This window comes from Acomys russatus, chromosome 6 (genome assembly GCF_903995435.1).
Source record: "Acomys russatus chromosome 6, mAcoRus1.1, whole genome shotgun sequence".
Lineage (NCBI taxonomy): Eukaryota > Metazoa > Chordata > Mammalia > Rodentia > Muridae > Acomys > Acomys russatus.
Window position 1 is genome coordinate 38,681,108 of NC_067142.1, and position 20,112 is coordinate 38,701,219.

Below are 20,112 nucleotides of genomic sequence, written 5' to 3' on the forward strand. Positions count from 1 at the left end.
GTGTGTGTTATTATAAGTGTAAAGAGGCAAGAAGTGAATGATGGGAGTTTTTTTTAGTTGTTGTCCACTTTATTTTTTGAGATAAGGTCATTTATTGAATTTGCTGCTCACTGATTTGGCGAGACAGGCTGGCTAGCAAGTCCCCCGGGCTCCTGTCCTCTGAGAATTGGGGTTAAAGCTATATACTGCCAAATGTGGCTTACATATGTGTGCCGTGATCTATGCTTAGGTTTTCTCAGCTGTACAATAGGCCTCTTGCCTCCTAAGCAAGCCGCCTGCCCCTTTTGTTAACATTTCTGATTAGGGTTTATTTCCCCCCCCCACCCCCATCTTATGAAGTTTCTTTTTGTAGAGACAGTTACTTTAATTTTTGTGGGCTAAAACTGAAGTCTGAAAAATGTCTTAAACCTTTTTGTGCTTTGCAGGTGGATATTTCTCTTAATTTAGATCAATTAAAGGAAGAAATTGAGTTTCTAAAACATGCACGCAATATAAAGACAGCAATATCTGTACTAACATCCCATTCTCAAACTGTTACTAATAAGCCAAAAGAGAAAAGAACTAGTGAATCCTTTGAACACTATGGTGACAGTGTGAAACTGTTGATGGACTGGGTAAATGCTGTTTGTGCCTTCTATAATCAAAAGGTTAGTCTTTTTGTCTTTGTTTTTAACATATTTTAAGCCTTAACTAAAGTAGAAATATAGATATATATATTTGTCTTCCTTAAATATTTAGCATGTTTGCACACATACACATACTCTGTACATTCATTTTTAGCAAATTGTTTCTTAACAGAATGATTATTATCTCATGGTCTGTTTAACCTGTTATACAGCCTTTCATCAAGTGAACAGTGCACTATAATTTCTTTTACCACCAAGAAAGATGATCTTGAGAAAAGACAAATGTTGTATGTCTTTTCTCCTATGCTAAATGTAGAATTAAATATGCATATATTACAATATGTTTATATACACACACACACATACATACACACATTTGACATGAAATCAGAAGCAGGCTATGGAGAGGAAGTGACAAGTGACAGCAGGGAAGAAGGCATGACTGACTGGGCTACAGTGATACATATTTGTGATATTTTGTCCACAACATTAAAGAAGAATCTTCATGGCAGATGCTATGTAGATTTGGGCATGCAAATCCTGACCTTACTATGTAGTAATATCCAAAGAACCATTATGTAAAAAGGAGTAACAGGCCATGGTTGAGTCTTTATAATAATCTGTTAGGTTGATGCTTTCTGTATGAGATGTACTTTTGAGTATAAATATCTGAAATACTTTCCTACATCCATATAAAGTCCTTGATAACGAATATTAAGCATGTTACTAGGGATATAGTGAATTTTTACACCTCAAAGACGTTGTTAGAGGAAACATTGTTAGCTGCATTGGTGGCCCTCTATGTTTTCATCAAATCCTTCAGTGTCAGTGATGTGACTGATCATTACTTGTGAACTCAGCAAGTAGCTGAAACTTGTTTCTCTTTCTGAAATCAGTAGTGGCAGTAGGTCTGGTTGCTCACTCCAAGTGCTGAGGCCTGTTCTCTGCTGAGGTTGGCCAGCCCATAGTGTCACTAAAGTCTGTTCGCCCCGCCTTTGTTTTCCATTCTGATTCAAGGAAGATAGTGTGTTGCTTCTTTACTCGAAGCTGTGTTCGTCCAGTCTTTGCCTTTGCCATCTCATAGTGTTCTGTGTTTCTATCTGTGTCTCTCTGTTTTTTTTAAGTAAAATCAGATTTTGAGGTTCTGGGAAGGGTAATGCTGTTCTGAGAGGTGCTATCCAACCATGGAGAATAACACTGTAACCAAACCCTACTTTGTATTTAAGAACTAAGAATTTGATTATGACTATGGTATTAATACTGTCTGCATTAGCAATTTGTATATTGTTAGCTTTTATAAGGAAATAAAAGACAAAAATTGTATCTAAGGAGAGCTGATTACATTTCTGATGCTTACACTCAGGTGGAGAATTTTACAGTGTCTTTCTCAGATGGCCGTGTGCTGTGTTATCTGATCCACCATTACCACCCGTGCTATGTGCCTTTCGATGCCATATGCCAGCGCACCACTCAGTCTGTGGCCTGCGCACAGACTGGCTCAGTGGTGTTGAATTCTTCATCTGAATCGGAAGGAAGTTGCCTGAACCTGTCTCTCGAAGCACTGGATCACGGTGAGTGCCTTCAGTTCGCTGAAGTCTTTGGCTTCTCTGCCATGTGCGACTTTGGGCTACAGTCATCTCTCTGTCACTTGTGTATGTAACAGAAAACACTCCAGAAGTATACAAAGAGCTTCTAGAAAACGAAAAGAAAAATTTTCACTTGGTGAGATCGGCAGCTAGAGATCTTGGGGGAGTCCCTGCTATGATTCACCACTCAGACATGTCAAATACAATTCCAGATGAAAAGGTCAGCCACCAGTTTCTTCATAATCACTCTTGTTTTCTTCTGTTTTCCTTTGTATTTCTAGACAAGGTTTGTTTGTGTAGCCCTGGCTGTCCTGGAATTTGTTCTGTAGACCAGGGTGGCCTACTCAGAGAACCAGGCTGCCTCCGCCTCCTGAAGGCTGGAACTAAAGGCCTCGCCATCACACTCAGCTGCTGTGGCTCAGGGTGATAATGAGCCGTGACTCCCTCCTGACGCTCTGCTTTCCTCCTTTGATTCTCCTTAGGTGGTTATTACCTACTTGTCATTTCTTTGTGCAAGGCTTTTGGATCTCCGTAAAGAAATAAGAGCTGCCCGACTTATACAGACAACATGGAGAAAATATAAACTAAAAAGAGACCTGAAACACCATCAGGTAATTGTGGAAAATGAAAACAGGATTTCACAGGATTCACTGAATTTTTACAAATACGTATGGTTGAGATAAAATTGTTAATTATGTGGTTGGGAATGCAGAGGTATCAAGATAGTACACTGATGTATCGTCCATCCTCCATCTGCCCTCCACATAACCTGCTGTAGGCCACTGGTAGCTTTTTGTAAACTTGTAAAGAATAAACAAGGAGTGCTTGCCGCACCTCTCTTTCCACTGCAGTCTACCCTGTCTGCAGAGATTGGACACAGGAGCGCATTGAGTAGCTGTGTTCTAGTGCTGCTTGGCCTCGCATGTCAGATCTTGCCGTAATCCTCAGATCCAGTCATGTTGACAACCAAGACAAGCCATCACAAAGGGCTAATTAGTACAGTTCTGGTTACATTTTATTGGTTAATCTGATCACATTTGCTCACTTCCGCTGGCTGCATTCCCACTTGTACACGGTGATGACAGCATCCACCTGTATCTTTCTGTTAGGACAGTTACGTCGCATCCTCTCCAGATCCTCATAGCTTTTAGATTTTGCTTTTATGCTATTCTTATAATTAATATGAACCTTCATTCATAATAGTCACTCAAGCTCTGTGACAACAAACTGGTAGATAGAAAACATTTCCTGGTCCCCTGAGATAAGTTCAGCCCTATCCATAAGTAGACACACTCTAAATTAAATTAAACCATAGCATTTGGTCCATTTTCACGGCAGATGCTGCGTAAAATTGGGCTTAGAAACTCGGACCTTACTATGCAGTAATATCCAAAGAACCATCACATAGAAAGGAATAACAGGCCGTGGTTGAGTTTTCATAATAATCTGTTAGGTTGATACTTTCAGGTTATTTTACAAAGATTGAAGTCTTAAAGTGATTGTTAACTCAATTTTTGTTTGTTTTTGTTTCTTCTCCTCATTAAAGGAAAGAGATAAAGCTGCTAGAATCATTCAGTCAGTTGTTCTCAATTTTCTAACTAGACGAAGATTACAAAAAAAAGTCAGTGCAGCTCTAGTCATTCAGAAATGTTGGCGGAGAGCCTCAGCACAGAAGAAACTGCTGATGCTGAAAAATGAAAAGCTGGCAAAACTTCAAAGTAAATCAGCATCACTTATTCAGGTATGATATTCTGGAGTGATTTTTTAAACTTAAAATTTTATGGTATTTTTTTAGCAAAGAAGGAAATAGGTGATAGAATTTTTAGTGACCATATCTCAAGATTCTTTTTCCAGTACTTTTGTCCCTCAGTATGTCAGGAGGGGATTGGCCCTGGGACCCCGTGCAGATACCGAGATCTGGAGGCATTTTCATTTAAGTTCTATACATCCTCCCACACACCTCAAAAAATCCTCCAAAGCTTCTTTATAGGTCCTGGTACTATGTAAGTGCTGTGTGGCTCATAGCCACGTTGTGTTGCTTAGGGAGCAGTGACGAGGAAAGTGTTTGCATGTTCAGTCCAGATTCTTGCTCTTTTCCTCAGGTATCATCCATCTGCCGTTAGTTTAAATTCAAGGATGTGATATGGGGCCTCACTGCCTAAGTAACTAAGTACTTGACACATGCAGCATAAGGCTGCCACACAGTTGGAGCACTCCATTTCTTACGATCTTTGTAATCTTTGACCCCTCGGGAGGTGCTGCCATGGCAGGCTCTTCTCCTTTGCTTTGAATCCTGGGAACTTCTCTTTTCTGAGATAGGTGCACATTTCCCTCCCCATCTCCTTTGGTTTGTCACAGAAACAGTGCTCACCACTGCCTAATAGATTGCCTACGTTACCTTTCTTTTAAAGACAAAAATGTTCCACACATAGATAGCAATTAATTTTCATAATGAATCTTAACAGCACTAGTGAGGAGTACTATTTAAATTCCTTCCTCATGAATGTCATTGAAGCTCTACTGTATAAATATATCTTTTTTAGAAATTTAAAAGCTTTGGTTCTGTCTACCCAAATGCTAGGTAAGTTTAAAAAATTGTCTTATCTGGAATCTTTTCATAGTGAAATATTACACATGGAAAATTGCGTGCAACCACATCATAGAGCCTGGTGGTTTCTCACACAGTGAATACCCGTGTAGGGGCCTCCTTTACCAAGAGATAGAATATGGCCGGCTTCTTGGTAAGCTGCTTCATAGTCAGTTCACTTTTCTATCCGAGCCCCAGGTGACCATTGGCTGATTTTTGCTAATCACACCTTTTTAATACATATCTTTTTAAAGCCGTATAAATTAGTTTTGTCATTTTTTGAACCTAGATTTATATAAATTCTTTCATTTACTACTATTGCATTCATAAGATGTTGTTGAGTTTGCTGTGGCTTGATTTTCATTTTGTTGTAGATGGACATTTGATAGTCCAGGTCTGAACTATTGTAATTTAAAGGCTCTTTGAATGTGTCTTTTAGTGGGAACATGTCTTCATCCTGCTCAGTGTTTACCTGGAAGTACAGCTCTAGGGGCTGTTCTGCACAAGACCCAAGACCAAGTTCTCAGCACAAAGGAGATTTATTTGCTCTAGAGGGGCCAAGGGCAAAGAGACAAAGACAGGGGATAGAGGACCAGAGGGAAGGGGAAGGGAACCAGGGAGAGGGGCAGGGATGTTTGTTTGGGGGGGGGGATGCAGAAGATAGCCTCTGGCTAGAGAAGAGACAGAAGTGGCCCATAGGTAAAAGACAATGATTAGCAGTAAAAGGGGAAAGCCCATGTTAGGATGAGGTGTTTGATTTTAATTGGACATGTTAATTGGGTGAGCCAAATGGGGGCATTTGATTGCTGGGACTTCAGTACTTGACAGCTGGGTTTTGGTAGTCAGCCTCAGGAGGAGGGAGTGGCCAAGTACTGGAACAGACCTTGGTGGCTAGCTTTAGGAATGTAATCTAGGAGATTTTTATCAAGACAGAGGATAGAGAGGGGCAAGCCTGCCAGAGCCATGCTTGTCATGCTGACTACACCCCCTTCACACCTGTGGAGTTCTTTTTGAGGGCATAGTGGTCTGTGGTTGTTATTTTTTTTTTTTTTTTTTTTAGGAGATATTACCAAAGACTTGGAACTGTGCAAAGGAGCTTATCACAGGATGTCATTTTACACTAATGTAAACACTTGGAAAGTCCCTTAGTAACTTTGATAGGTAGTAACATCCAGAGCAGTTTTAATTTGCATTTTATTGATAGATGAGAAACACCTTCTATTTTGGAAATTGACTTTTGAATGGTGTTATTTCTACTGTCTTAATTTTTCTATTTGTCTTCTTGTAGACTCAATAGAGGTGTTTATATAGTCGAACTGTTAAAACATTTGCGGGCAGTATGTGCTGTGTCTTCTTGACCTGATGAAAGGCTTTTTATTTTCATTTCTAATTTGAATTTTTATTTTGTAAACTGTTTAAGGAATGTGGCTCTATGGGTTCCTATCCAGTGCTCTACTTTTCCTTTTGCATGAAACCTGAATTTCTGGAGGCTCACTACACAACGTGCAGGCAGCTCAGCAAGATAAATCTCCTTGCCCTAAAGTATATTGCCTATGTAGCCTTAGGGAGCAGCCTTGTGAATCTTGTAATTTTCAGGAGCTTCCTGAGACTTGGGAGTTTTGCTTATTTCCTGACTCTTAATCAACCTCCCTTCAGGAGGGGTTGTTTTGGTTTAGAAGAAAAAGCTACACAGCACCCATTCACCAATTGGTAGTGTAGTCAGTGTCCACTAGTTTGTACACATTCTGCAGTTTCTCTGGCTATTGGTCTCTTGCTCTGTTGTTCAGTTGTGGTGAGATAGAATGTGGGAAGTTATTTCAGTTTTACTGTATTCGTGTCCTAGTATATGATGCGTTTTCAGGAAAATTGCAGGAACTGTTCAGGAAGTGTTTAGAATGTTGTGTATCTATCTGTCCTGTCCATTTGACGTGTAATTATCACAATGACCAGCGTGTCGGTAAGAGTGTGATGTTGAAGCCATCCATATTACTCTGTTTGGTATTAATTTATACTTTTATATCTAGTAGGGTTTGTTTAAAGAAATTAGGTTACAACTGTGTTTGCTATATAAGTTTAGAATTATAATAGCTACCTTGCCAGAGAACAGAGGGACACCTGCTTGTTTCCTGTTTTCATTTCCTTAGAATGGCTCTGCTCGTCCTTTCACGCTAAGATTATATCAGTCTTTCGTGCCAGGGTGCATTTTTTAGAGGCAGCAAGGAAATAGCTCCAGTCTCCTCCTAGTCTTCAGTTTTCGCTCTGGGAATTAAGAGCATTAACATTCAGAGTTGTTATTGAAAGGTCTGTCCTGATTCCTCCAAGTTAGACAGCTTTGTGGTGTGTGGCGTCTCCCTCTCCCTCATTTGCAGATCTTCTGTTCTAGCTTATTCTATCCCACAGCTTCCTGGAAGAGCTTGGCCTTCTCTTCAGTCTGAGGAATTCCTGTAGGAACCTTACATAGTGGTGATTTAGTCATAAATTCTCTCAGCTTCGTTTTTTTTTTCTTGCAAAATTGTTATCTCTCCTTTAATTATGAGTTTTGCTGAATGTCGTAATTTATGTAGGCAACTGCTTTTAGCACATGAACTATATTTCTGTTGTCTCTTTCTACATTGTCCCCTGAGCATTCTAACGTTAGCACACTTATCTAAAGCTTTCCGTTTTCCTCATGCTTGAGGGTGTATTTATTGGCCATTTGCTTTCTTTTGAGAACCACCTATTTAGTTAATTTGCTTGTGCACTTCCTGATTGGACAACTTGGAGTTTGAGTGTTTCCATGTTTGGGTTTGAGTTGTTCTAGATATTACTTCCTGACAGGCGTCTAACGGACAGACTATGTCCAGTTTTGCAGTTATTCCTTCTCCTTGTGTCCTTTGCTGTGAAGCAGCTTTTTAAGTCAATGGGATCCCATCTGGCAGTTCTCACGCCCGAGCCCAGGCCTTCCGGAAGCCCTCCCCTGTGCCAGCATCTGAAGTGCTTGTGAAAAGTGCCTAGAATTGTGTAATGTGAAGTGAGAGATAAAGGCCGAGATTCGCTCTTCTTCTTCTTCTTTTTTTTTTTTTTTTTTTTTTTTTTTTTTTGGTTTTTCGAGACAGCATTTCTCTGTGTAGCCCTGGCTGTCCTGGACTCGCTTTGTAGACTGCTCTTCTATAGGTACATTTCCAGTTTTCCCAGCACCATTTGTTGAAGTGGGCCTCTTCTTTTCAGTGCATGTTTTGACACTATGGTTGAAAAATCTGGTGACAGTAGGTAGGTACTCAGGTCCCTAGTTCCTCTGCTTTGCTCTTTGATCTGTATGTCTGCTGTTGTACTGGTATCCTGTTGGTTTGGGTCCTAGATGCTATTTATTCTTAGTTGATATACACAATGTTGATAAAATCTCTAACAGCAGAGCTGTTAGGACAGGAGATTAACTTATCTTCTTTAATGTAAAAAATAATTAACATTTTAGTGATGTACTTGTGACGTGTTATTGAAGGAGCCACAAAGCTCTCTGTGCACTCTTACTCAACCTCTTTAGTTTGGGGACTTTGCCAACAAATATCTGTAAGTGCAGTAGATACAAAACTTAATGTTTGTAACTCTGAACAGAATGTTTGCTTTGCTTTGCCTTTATTTTAGTAACATGATAATTTCTAAGTAGCTAATAGCTTTCATAATCATTTTGTACAAATAAGCTAAAGTATATTTGGATAGGTATTATAATAATATATCCTGTTATGAAGAGAAACAATATGGTGCACATACCATCTTGTCTTGAGGCGCAAAGCCCATGTGATAAAAGATAACAAACTTTTCAACAAAGGAGTCAACAGAATGCAAGTTTTCCTTAACTTTCCTTGCCCTTGGATGGGTAAGCTTAGGCCAAGCCCGGGGTTTTTTCAAAGGACCATGCTCTAGGAGTGTCATGTCCCAGCCTCCACACTGCTTTATTAATATGTGTGAATAAAGAAGATATAGTAGGGAACACAAAAATATTGATAAATGAAAATCTTAGCAGTGTTAGTGTTTTAGAAAAAGTCACTACCAGAATATTCAGTTTGACTTGGGTACATGTGTTGTACACTTTGATTATGAGTGGCATCAGCTTGAGGCTTACAGAGCTGTTTACAGGGCCAGTATTGTTGTAACCATTTATTTCTTCAGTTTGTAACAGTCATCTGTATACCTCATACACAGAGAGCTTGTTCCAGGTCCCTGACAGATCCCAGAGTTCTGTGTGTGAGCAGAATTGCTATAAAATGACATGCTGTTTGCATTTTCACAGCATCCAGTGTCCTTGGCATCTCTGGCTACCTGAAGTGCCTCCTGTAGTGCCTGCTCTTCAGGAGCCATTAGTGTTAATGTTTAGGGCATCATCGAACTGCTCAGAGCATTTCCTGTTAATTCGAGTCCTCTGGTACCTTTGCGTGGTTACTTTAAAGCAAGATGCTAAAAATGTTTTTAAACATTTTCAAGTGTTAAGTTCAGAAAGCTCTGTCTACTTAACTTTTCCCTTCTTACCATTCTCAGGCTTGCTGGAGAAGATACTCTGCCAGAAAACAGTTTCTGAAGTTGAAATACTATTCAGTCATCCTTCAGTCTAGGATAAGAATGAAAATTGCTCTGACATCTTACAAACGATATCTCTGCGCCACAGTTACAATTCAGAGACGCTGGCGCGCCTGTTTAAGAAGAAAGCAGGATCAACAAAGATTTAAAATACTGAAATCTTCGTCCCTTGTAATCCAGTTTATGTTCAGAAGGTGGAAGCGACGCAAGTTGCAATTGCAAACCAAAGCCGCAGTAACATTGCAGCGAGCTTTTAGAGATTGGCATCTCAGAAAACAAACACGAGAAAGATCCACTGTTGTGATACAATCGTGGTATAGAATGCATAGAGAATTGCAGAAATATAATTATATTAGATCATGTGTTATAGTCATCCAGAGAAGATTCCGGTGCTTTCAAGCCCAAAAGTTATATAAGAGAAGGAAAGACGCCGTCCTGACTCTCCAGCAACAGTACAGGGCGTATCAGAGGCGGAAGCTGGCACGCACTGAGTATTTGCAGAAGCGAGCTGCTGCCATTCGACTGCAGGCTGCATTCAGAGGTATGAAGGCTCGAAATTCGTACAGTTTGCAAATCCGAGCTGCCTGTGTTCTGCAGTCCTATTGGAGAATGAGACAGCAAAGGATTCGATTTTTAAGCACTAGAAGGATTATTATCAAGTTGCAAGCACACATAAGAAAACATCAACAGCTACAGCGATATAAGAGGGTAAAGAAAGCCGCTGTCATAATTCAGGCTCATTTCCGCGCTTCCGTTTCAGCCCGGAAGGCTCTAGCATCTTACCAGAAAACACGCTCTTCAGTCATTGTTCTACAGTCTGCATATAGAAGGATGCAAGCCAGGAAAAGGTTTTGTCACACTTTAGCATCTGTTATAAAGATTCAGTCATATTATCGGGCCTATATATCCAGAAAGAAATTTCAGAGCTTGAGAAATGCAACCATAAAGCTCCAGTCAGTTGTCAAAATGAAACAAACACGTAAGCAGTATTTACAAGTAAGAGCGGCTGCCCTAATTATCCAGCAGTGGTACCGTTCCCAAAAAATGGCTGCTCAAAAGAGAAAAGAATTCACACAGGTGCGGGAATCCTGTATCAAATTGCAAGCATATTTTAGAGGATGCCTGGTCAGAAAGCAGATGAGGTTGCAGAGCAAAGCTGCCATTTCTCTCCAGTCTTACTTCAGAATGAGGAAAGTGAGGCAGCAGTACCTGAAGATGTACAAGGCGGCTGGAGTCATTCAGGATTTCTACCGTGCGTACAAAGCACAAGTCAGGCAAAGGAAGAACTTCCTGCAGGTCAGAGGAGCAACGGTTTGTTTGCAGGCAGCTTACAGAGGCTACAAAGTACGCCGGCTGATCAAGCAGTGGTCTACAGCTGCTATTACCATTCAGAGGGTTTTTAGAGGCTATAGTCAAAGGATGAAATACCAAGCTGTGCTTCGGTCTGTTGTGAACATTCAGAAGTGGTACAGGGCACACAAGCTTGCTTATGACACGAGAACACAATTTGTAAGGACAAGAATGGCAGTGGTTTCTCTGCAGTCTGCCTACCGCGGCTGGAGAGTTCGGCGGCAGCTCAGGAGGGAACATCAGGCTGCAGTGACGATCCAGGCAACTTTTAGAATGCTCATGGCCCGGAAGCAGTTTAGATTACTAAGAAGAGCTGCAGTGGTCATCCAGCAGCATGCCAGGGCATGGGCTGCAGGAAACAGGCAGCGCTTGGAGTACACTGAACTCCGTCGAGCCGCTCTGGTGTTTCAGGCAGCTTGGAAAGGAAGGATGCTGAGAAGACAGATTGCCTGGCAGCACAAATGCGCCATCCTCATACAGTCGTATTACAGAATGCATATTCAACGCAGGAAGTGGACAGTCATGAGAACAGCTGCTCTTCACGTTCAGGTGCGTTACAGGGCTTACAAAGTTGGAAAAGAACAGCGCTGTTTCTATTTGAAAACAAAAGCAGCTACAGTAATTTTACAGTCAGCTTACCGTGGTATGAAAGTGAGAAAACAAATAAAAGAATGCCACAAAGCAGCAGTCACTATACAGTCTAAATTCCGGGCCTACAACAGCCAAAAGAAGTACACCAGCTATAGAGCTTCAGCTGTCACTATTCAGAGATGGTATCGGAACATTAAAATTACAACCCAGCAGCACCAGGATTATCTTACCTTAAAGAAAACAGCAATTAAAGTTCAAGCTGCTTATAGAGGCATTAGAGCAAGAAGACATGTTCAGCGCATGCACGCGGCAGCCACGCTTATTAAAGCCATGTTTAAGATGCACCAGTCGAGAGTAAGATACCGCAGGATGAGAAGAGCAGCTGTTGTCATTCAGGTGCAATACAGAGCCTATTATGTAGGGAAAGCTCAGCGGGACAAGTACCTGAGGACTTTGAACGCTATTAAAACTCTTCAGGCCGCCGTCAGAGGAGCAAGAGTTAGACAGACTGTAAGAAAGATGCACATTGCCGCAACACTCATTCAGTCGTACTTTAGAAGATACAGACAGCAAACATATTTTCATCGGCTGAGGAAGGTGACAGAAATGATGCAGCAAAGGTACCGAGCAGTGAAAGAAAGAAACATTGTGTTTCAGAGGTACAGTAGACTGAGGCATTCTGTCATCCTCATCCAGGCTGCCTTTAGGGGGCTGAAAACGAGGAGGCATCTACAAGCTATGCATTTGGCTGCTACTCTTATTCAGAGGAGATTCAGAACTCTACTGATGAGAAGAAAGTTCCTCACTCTCAGGAAAACTGTTATTTGGACTCAGAGAAAATACCGTGCAAGTCTTCACGCAAAGTATTGCCGACAACAATTACTGTTGGAAAAGGCAGTTACTAAGATCCAGTCGTCCTACAGAGGATGGGTGATAAGGAAAAGGGTACAAAGGATGCACAGGGCTGCTGCTGTAATTCAGGCCACCTTCCGCATGCACAGAGCCTGGGTGAGGTACCAGGGTTTGAAGCGGGCCTCAGTTGTGATCCAAAAGCAATACCAGGCGCACAGAGCTGCAAAACTGCAGCGGCAGCTCTTCATCAGACAGAGACGCGCTGCCCTGATCCTTCAGGCTGCCTTTAGGGGGATGAGAACCAGAAGTCATCTGAAGACTATGCATTCTTCTGCAACCCTGATTCAGAGTAAATTTAGAGCTCTGGTAATAAGGAGGAGATTCCTTGCTCTCAGAAAGGCAGCTATATTTGTTCAGAGGAAATACCGAGCCACCATTTACACCAAGCAAAAATCGCACCAATTCTTGCAGTTACAAAAGGCAGCCATTACAATACAGTCATCTTATCGAAGACTGATGGTAAAAAAGAAGTTACAAGAAATGCACAGGGCTGCAGTTCTCATCCAGGCTACTTTTAGAATGCACAGAACATATGTTAGATTTCACGCTTGGAAACGTGCCTCGATTATAATTCAGCAGCATTATCGAACATATAGAACTATAAAACTACAAAGAGAAAAACTTCCCAGACAGTGGGACCATGCTGGGCTCACTCAGGATGCACAGGAAGGAATCAAAGCTAGCGAGCTTTTAAAGGAACAACACAGTGCTGCCGTCACAATACAAAGCGCATACAGGATGCATAGGCAGCATCTTTACTACCTGCAGCTTCGGTGGGCAGCAAAAGTAATACAAGGAAAATACAGAGAAAAGAAAAAGAGACAGCAAGCTCTTTTGCCCAATGCGTGTAAGGAAGAAACAGCTCTTCTTCAGATGCATTTTCAGGATTTGAACAGCAGGATTCAGCAGCAGCATGAAGCTGCCATGACTGTACAGAAGCATTTTAGAGCTTTTAATGCAAGGAGGCACATGGAGCCTGACAGAGGCTTCCAGGTAGGTAACACGCCACAGATGCACCTGGCTGCCACACTAGAGCCACTGCCAAACGCTCCTTATCCAAATAGCCAAAGCTGAGTACTGAGCAAAGAAATATATTTTTGTTGTCGTGGTGGTATAACATTATTATAGATAGATTTAGAAAGGAAATAAAAAGTTAGCAGTTCAGCAGACAGGCCCTCCATGGCCATAGGGAGCAGATGCGTGGGCATTGAGATGGTAATGCCCTCAGTGTGGGGCACCAGACTACAGTGTCTCCCAGGTGTCCAGCAGTTGTTCCTAAGGCAGCTCACACTGCAGGTCAGAAGACCAGTAAGGACTTTAGATTTGTTCGTTTTTATCACGTTCTGATAACTGAACCTGTGGAAGGAAGGAAGAAGGGGGCCCAAGGCTTGGATTTGGAGACCATAAGAATTCAAGAACCCATGAGCAAGCTGTACATGATCCTAAGAAAGAAAACTAAGAAACTTGGCATCAACAGGCCAAGGCCTGGGGGAGAACAGGAAGTCTGCTCACATTCCGGAGGCTACGACTCGGGTGCCCTAGGTTTTAGGGTCGCATCAGCTGCGTGACAGAAAAGCCACACTAATCTCAGGAAAAGTCAACTGAATTATATTTTATGCAAGTAGGGGTTTTAGGAAGTATTTCATTTCACAAGATAGTTATAAACATTAACTGTGATGGTTCCTTGTACCATAGCAAGAGTTATTTAATTTCTCTGATCCATACTTTTTGCATTTTGTTATTATGAGGAGCAATCTTTTTTTTTTTTTTTTTAATTGAATAAGTTGTAGGTGTCACTATCAGAGATTTGCCAAAATGAGAAAATCTGGCTGCCCTTTCAAAATCCTCTGCAGACAGATGAGATAGTGACAAATGAGTGAGGATGAGGAGCGAACTGTTGCTCTTTCCGTCCCAAAAGTAGAATTTCCCTTACTTCTGTTCTTCCAGATGTACCAAGGACAGTGTGGGTTTCTCTGGCTTCCAACAAATCGTTCAGAGCTTACAGTTTTAAACTTCTGATTAGACGTTGCTGAGGCGGGCTGCCGGTCAGCCTTGCAGTGTGTGTGGAAATGTGTATACTACACATCCACTGCTACACTGTTATTGTCAGTCTGGTGGAGCAGAAACCAACTTGATTTTTGCAATTGATGTTTTGTTTCCATTAGTTGCATACTAACTTTTTATATATGTATTTAATGTAATAATATTTACATAGGGTCTTTCTAGTTTACAGTCTTAGACCATTATTGTATACTTATTATATATATATATATATATGCTTGATGCAGGCTACATCCAAAGCAGAAGCTGCCTGCAGGATTCAAGCTTGGTATAGGTGTTGGAGAGCACGCAAGGGGTACATAGCTTTATTAAAAGCTGTTAAAATTACTCAAGGTTACTTCTGTGCCAAGCTGGAGAGAAGGAGGTAATGTATTACAATCCTGTGGAAGGGTGTAGGTAAAGTAACACTGCTTACTTTCTTTTAAATAAGTGTCATGTTCAGTTTATATGGTTTAAAAAGTGTGTATGTGTGTGTGTGTATGCGAGAGAGAGGGAGAGAGAGAGAGAGAGGGAGAGAGAGAGAGAGAGAGAGAGAGAGAGAGAATCTGACTGCTCGAACTGTAGTACAAAGTATACTTTCTCATTTTATATCAATGCCTTTCAAATACCTTCTTTCTCCTCCATATTGTGAAGACAAACGATTTAAACTTACTTTCTAATCTACTTATCAGGTTCTTGAAGATGAGGGCGTCAGCAACTATAATTCAAAGGAGGTGGAGAGCTGTACTCTCTGCAAGAGTAGCTCATGAGGCTTTGATTTTAAAAGTAAGTGTCAGTAAAAGTCAATTCATTTACACAGACCCACATCAGTCAATAATAAATAAAGAATGTTAAAGATTGAACCGTGCGTTTGTTTTACACACATCTGGCTTAGTCCATTAAAATTACATTCACTCACAAAAATATGATTTTGTTAGTATGTTGTTTATAAGGGATTCTGTGTGTGTGTTTGCTAAATAAAATAGTCTCAAGCTCAAATTTTCATGATCGCTGTGAAAATGTGTGTTTGTAGAAAGTAAAGAAATATATTTTGTCTAGTAAGCCAAATATTTCATAACATGCTTTCTGAGTCATAGTTGATCTGCTTAACTATTTCACATAATATCAGAGTAACTATAATGCCCATGGCCTGTTATTAAATATAGCAGATAAATAATTGCTATGTATCACAACTAGAATTTTTCATATGTGAATTATGTTCACATAATATTCATTCTAGCTACCTAAGCACAATACTCTGAGTATTGTCACTTAATAGATGCCAGGTAGGCACTGGATAATAAACTTACATGGGAGTTGCTATTGCTGGAGTTGTAGAAGGTTGGAAACCCAAGAACTTCTCAGAGATTGAAGACTTATTCCTACCTATTAATGTTACTTGCACCTTCTTCGTTATAGAGACATCAAGCTGCTTGTTTGATACAAGCCCGTTTCCGAGGCTATAAGGGAAGGCAGACCTTTCTACAGCAGAGAACCGCTGTTTTAATCATACAGAGATGGGTGCGAGCCATGGTGGCTGGGAAGCATGAAAGGATAAAATATATCAAATATAAAAAGTCTACAGTTGTTTTACAAGCATTGGCGCGTGGCTGGTTAGTAAGGAAAAGAGTAAGTATTTTAGAGTACAATTATAGTATTGGATGTTAAGTGGTGATGATTTTGAATCTTGGAGAATGCTATCAAAATGAATAGAATCGTTAACTGTTGGAGAGTCATCTTAACAAGATTGTTGGTTGTTATACATTTTTGTTGTTATTCTATGACCCAGTTTCTTCCCACAGATGGTCACCCTGGAGATACAAAATGATTTTTGATTTTTGTTTGTTTGTTTAATTTTTAGTGCAGTAACACTTAGCAAAAGAAGTGGCAAGAGTGTGAAGGCTTGGTGTGTGGAAGAGGCCAGTTGTCACACTAGCAGCCTTTTGCTATTCTCCAGCAACTCTAAGGGCTACTATTCCTGTGGCAGCCACATCTTCACCAAGAAAGGATTTTTTTTTTTTTTTTTTTTTTTTTTTTTTTTAGAAAGGCCATGACTGTGGGGCTAAGAATATTGGGATTTAAAAGTAGAGGTCTTGTCTTCATTAAATCTCAGTTAGAAAGCTAAAGCCCCGAGGTCACCACAAAGAGCTCTCCCTGCAGGAGCTTTTCCTCCTGCTCAACTTGTGCTGCAGTTTTGATGCTGGAGAAATGATATTTGTCGGGTTTCATATTCTGCATCATAACTTCTCTGCTTAGAATTCTGTAATCTTTACAAACCTTATACTGCCTCTCTCGAGCACTACGGATATGCCTTAAAAGCTGTCTTTGGATACACTTCTTAACCTAAATGCTGTTTCTTTTTTGCAAAGTACCCAAAATTCTGCTTTTGTATCTTGTTATATATCAGTTATTTTATTAGGATTATTATAAAGAATTGTAATTAAATTGAATTAAAATGCCAATAACTATTAATTAACATTTAATATACCTTTTAATATAATTTTATATGCTTCTACAAAAAAATTTTTATTTGTTTATTTTCTACTTTAAAAAGTTCTTTTTTTTTTCTGTTCTCCTAACTGGGCTGCCTTATTTGGCTTCAATGGGAGAGGATGTGACTAGTCCTACAGCGACTAAATGTGCTAGGGTGGGTTGGTACCCATGGGGGACCTCCCCCTTCTCTGTGGAGGAGAGAGTGTTGGGGGGGGGGGAGACTGGGAGGAGAGAAAGGGTGCTGCGATCAGGATGTAAAGTGAATAAATACATAAATTAATTTTTAAAAGTTCATTTTATCTATTTCTGCCTATTTTTTTCCTACGGAAATTTTTTCTTTATGTGTGCTTTAGGTTTCAGAACAGAAAGCCAAAATTCGACTTCTCCACTTCACAGCGGCTGCATACCGTCACATGTGTGCTCTTAGAATCCAGCGCGCATACAGACTCCACATGGCAATGAAGAACGCTAAGACGCATGTTGATTCAGTCATCTCTGTTCAGGTTAGCTTGTCCTCTGCCTTCAAACAAAAGATTTTTTTTAATGTTAGGGGTGTGGTGTCACACACCTGTAATCCCAGTGCTATGGAGGCAGAAGCAGGCAGATTCCTGTGAGTTCAAGGCTAGCCTAGTCTACAGAGCGAGTTCCTGGATAGCCAAAGCTACACAGAGAAACCCTGTCTCAGAGGGAAAAAACAAACAAGACTATTTTTTATGTTACTCATTTTTAGATGTACTTATATAAGGTCCCAGGCTGTGTAGACCGTAGATGCTCGCTCATGGGATGAGTTAGTTAGGTCAGGAGTTGGTCAGTGTTTTGTGTGTTGTATATATGAGTGGTTATCCACTGATGTAATTGTACTCTTCCACATCCCCACCGTGGAGCTACCTGTTTCTCTATATCCTGTCCAACAGTGGCCGTGACACACATTCTGACTTTGCCACTCCAGTGAGTGGGAATGGAATTGTATCTTTGTTTAGGATTTACTTGTTTGCTGTCATTTCTAGTTTTCCCCATATTTATTAGTCATTTCAGTTCTTACCTGTGTATTATTTACTATTTAAAGTGTTTTTTATGTACTTAGCTAATTTTTTATTTGATATCTATACTATAATTTATAGTAGTTATGCAGGGGAAATTTTTCCTTTTGTATACACTAACACATAAAATGTTATGGTAGAAAACAACTTGCAAAATTCTGTATAGTTGGATAGGGTTCATATACATCATCAACTGCGCCCACATGTGTCCAACAAGAACTTGAAGGATTTGCTCCAAGTGGAATAGGAAAATGATGCCACAGAGTAGGGTAGAGGGTCAAAAGATACATCATATCAATATTCTTTAATATTTCCATATAAATGGGTGTACACAAATGTATGTTTATAAATATGTAAACATATGCACATCTATATATATTTATTAACTCTTCTTCTGAAGTAAAAGTGAAAGCCCTTCATGTTTTGAATAGCGATGGTTTCGAAGAAGATTACAACAGAAGAGGCTTATTGAACAGCGTCAGAAAGCCATAAAAGCTGAACGTGAAGTGCAGGACTGTGAGCTCCGGCAGAGCAGGGCCGCATCTGTGATACAGAAGGCAGTGCGCCACTTTCTTCTTTGCAGAAGACAGAGAAAAATCAATAGCAGTGCCACTAGAATTCAGGTAAATTAAGTATAATCTGAGCCGAAGTTCAGTTGAAACATGGGTTCAAAGCCTTTCTGGCTGTCATTTCTAAATGACTCTGTTCTACCTGTTTACTAAGGCACTATGGAGAGGCTATTCTTGGAGGAAGAAAAATGACCGCACTGAAATTAAAGCTATCCGACTGAGCCTTCAAGCTGTCAGTAGGAACGTTGAGGAGGAAAACAAGCTCTACCGAAGAACTGCGCGTGCGCTTCATCACCTGCTGACGTACAAGCACCTGTCTGCCATTCTGGACGCTTTGAAGCACCTGGGTTCGTTTCCTGGCGCAGTTGCCCTCCGTGTTCAAGAGTAGGAGTATAGTTCCCCTCTGAATGTGGGAAGAATGTGAGCTAGTACAGGCAGCGTCTCCTACAATTTTGTTTTCTTACTAAAAATGTCCTTGTGTATTCATTTGTTTCTTTCTCAGAGGTTGTTACTAGGTTATCTCCACTCTGCTGTGAGAACATGGCTGAAAGCGGAGCAATTTCTACAATCTTTGTTGTCATCCAAACCTGTAACCGCAGTGTTCCGTGTATGGAAGTTGTTGGATATGCTGTGCAAGTATTGCTGAATGTAGCAAAGGTAGCTTTCTGTTTTAATAACAAATATTCATTGTTAAGAATTATGACCGATGCTGGGCATGGTGGCACACGCCTTTACTCCCAGCTCTTAGGGAGGCAGAGGCAGCTGGATCACTGAGTTCGAGGCCAGCTTGGTCTACAAAGGGAGTCCAGGACAGGCAAGGCTACACAGAGAAATCCTGAAAAAAAAATATGACCCTGCAAATTAAATTTCATGCATGTTCAATATTAGATCAGGCTTCTGTCTAAAAATTTATTTATGTTCAACAGTCTTTCTGGAAGTAAAAATGTTTAATGTATTAACGTAGCTGTATATGGAAATACTAGTGTTCATATGATTTGATTTGTTTTACTCATAAGATACTAGCATTTACTGTCTACATGATTTTTGAGTTATTTAGTTTTTTTTCATAATCCTCTAAGGCAGTTCCTGTTGCATCTTACAGAGAAGATAATAGTAATAGCACTTAGTAAAATTAGAGACAGTTGAGGCATTACGAGGAAAGATTTCCTACCTGAGCCATCCCCTGAATCACTTTCCTGTGTTCGTGAGAGGCAGAAGATTAGCACAGACTCCGATGCGGAACTCTGGCTTCTGGCCTCAGAGCTGTCTGATGTTGCAGCTCCTTTCGGTGCTCTGCTTCCTGTTTTTCATCTGTGAAATGAATGCCATTACAGGACCAACCTCGGCGTCACTGAGAAGACTGAATGGTTACACCAGAGGTGCTTCTTTAAGGAGACCATGGCACTAGCTAGTGATGTGTGTTATTTTAATATTGTTATATCACACACATTTTAATATGAATCTAATGACATGATTGGACAAATGAGACATTGAAAATGTATCCTAGACTCAGTATTGAAAGTATCATCTTATTTTTACTGTTGTCTTGCTCTGTGGTAGTTTCAGAAAGTCTTACTGCAAGGCTATTTCAAAGTTCCTTTTTATCTACTTCAAGATTCTCTCTCTCTCTCTCTCTCTCTCTCTCTCTCTCTCTGTCTCTCTCTCTCTCTCTCTCTCCCTCCCTCCCTCCCTCTCCCTCCCTCTCTCCCTCTCCCTTCCTCCCTCGGGCTTTTGACTCTGGTTGACTTTAAAGTTCTAAAAGTGGGT

The 20,112-nt window shown here is 40.6% G+C and overlaps 1 protein-coding gene across 1 annotated transcript in view; it reads left to right on the top strand.

Annotated features, from left to right (window-relative positions):
- The window catches only part of Aspm (assembly factor for spindle microtubules), a 39,120-nt gene that overhangs the window by 15,101 nt on the left and 3,907 nt on the right, over window positions 1-20,112 (top strand). Inside the window, exons 13-25 of the mRNA XM_051147515.1 lie at window positions 426-647; window positions 1,990-2,197; window positions 2,290-2,432; window positions 2,695-2,823; window positions 3,759-3,953; window positions 9,312-13,196; window positions 14,492-14,628; window positions 14,936-15,029; window positions 15,663-15,872; window positions 17,090-17,239; window positions 18,208-18,399; window positions 18,500-18,692; window positions 18,848-19,002. Coding sequence (XP_051003472.1) covers window positions 426-647; window positions 1,990-2,197; window positions 2,290-2,432; window positions 2,695-2,823; window positions 3,759-3,953; window positions 9,312-13,196; window positions 14,492-14,628; window positions 14,936-15,029; window positions 15,663-15,872; window positions 17,090-17,239; window positions 18,208-18,399; window positions 18,500-18,692; window positions 18,848-19,002 — 5,913 coding nt within the window. The remainder of the gene's footprint in view (window positions 1-425; window positions 648-1,989; window positions 2,198-2,289; window positions 2,433-2,694; window positions 2,824-3,758; window positions 3,954-9,311; window positions 13,197-14,491; window positions 14,629-14,935; window positions 15,030-15,662; window positions 15,873-17,089; window positions 17,240-18,207; window positions 18,400-18,499; window positions 18,693-18,847; window positions 19,003-20,112) is intronic.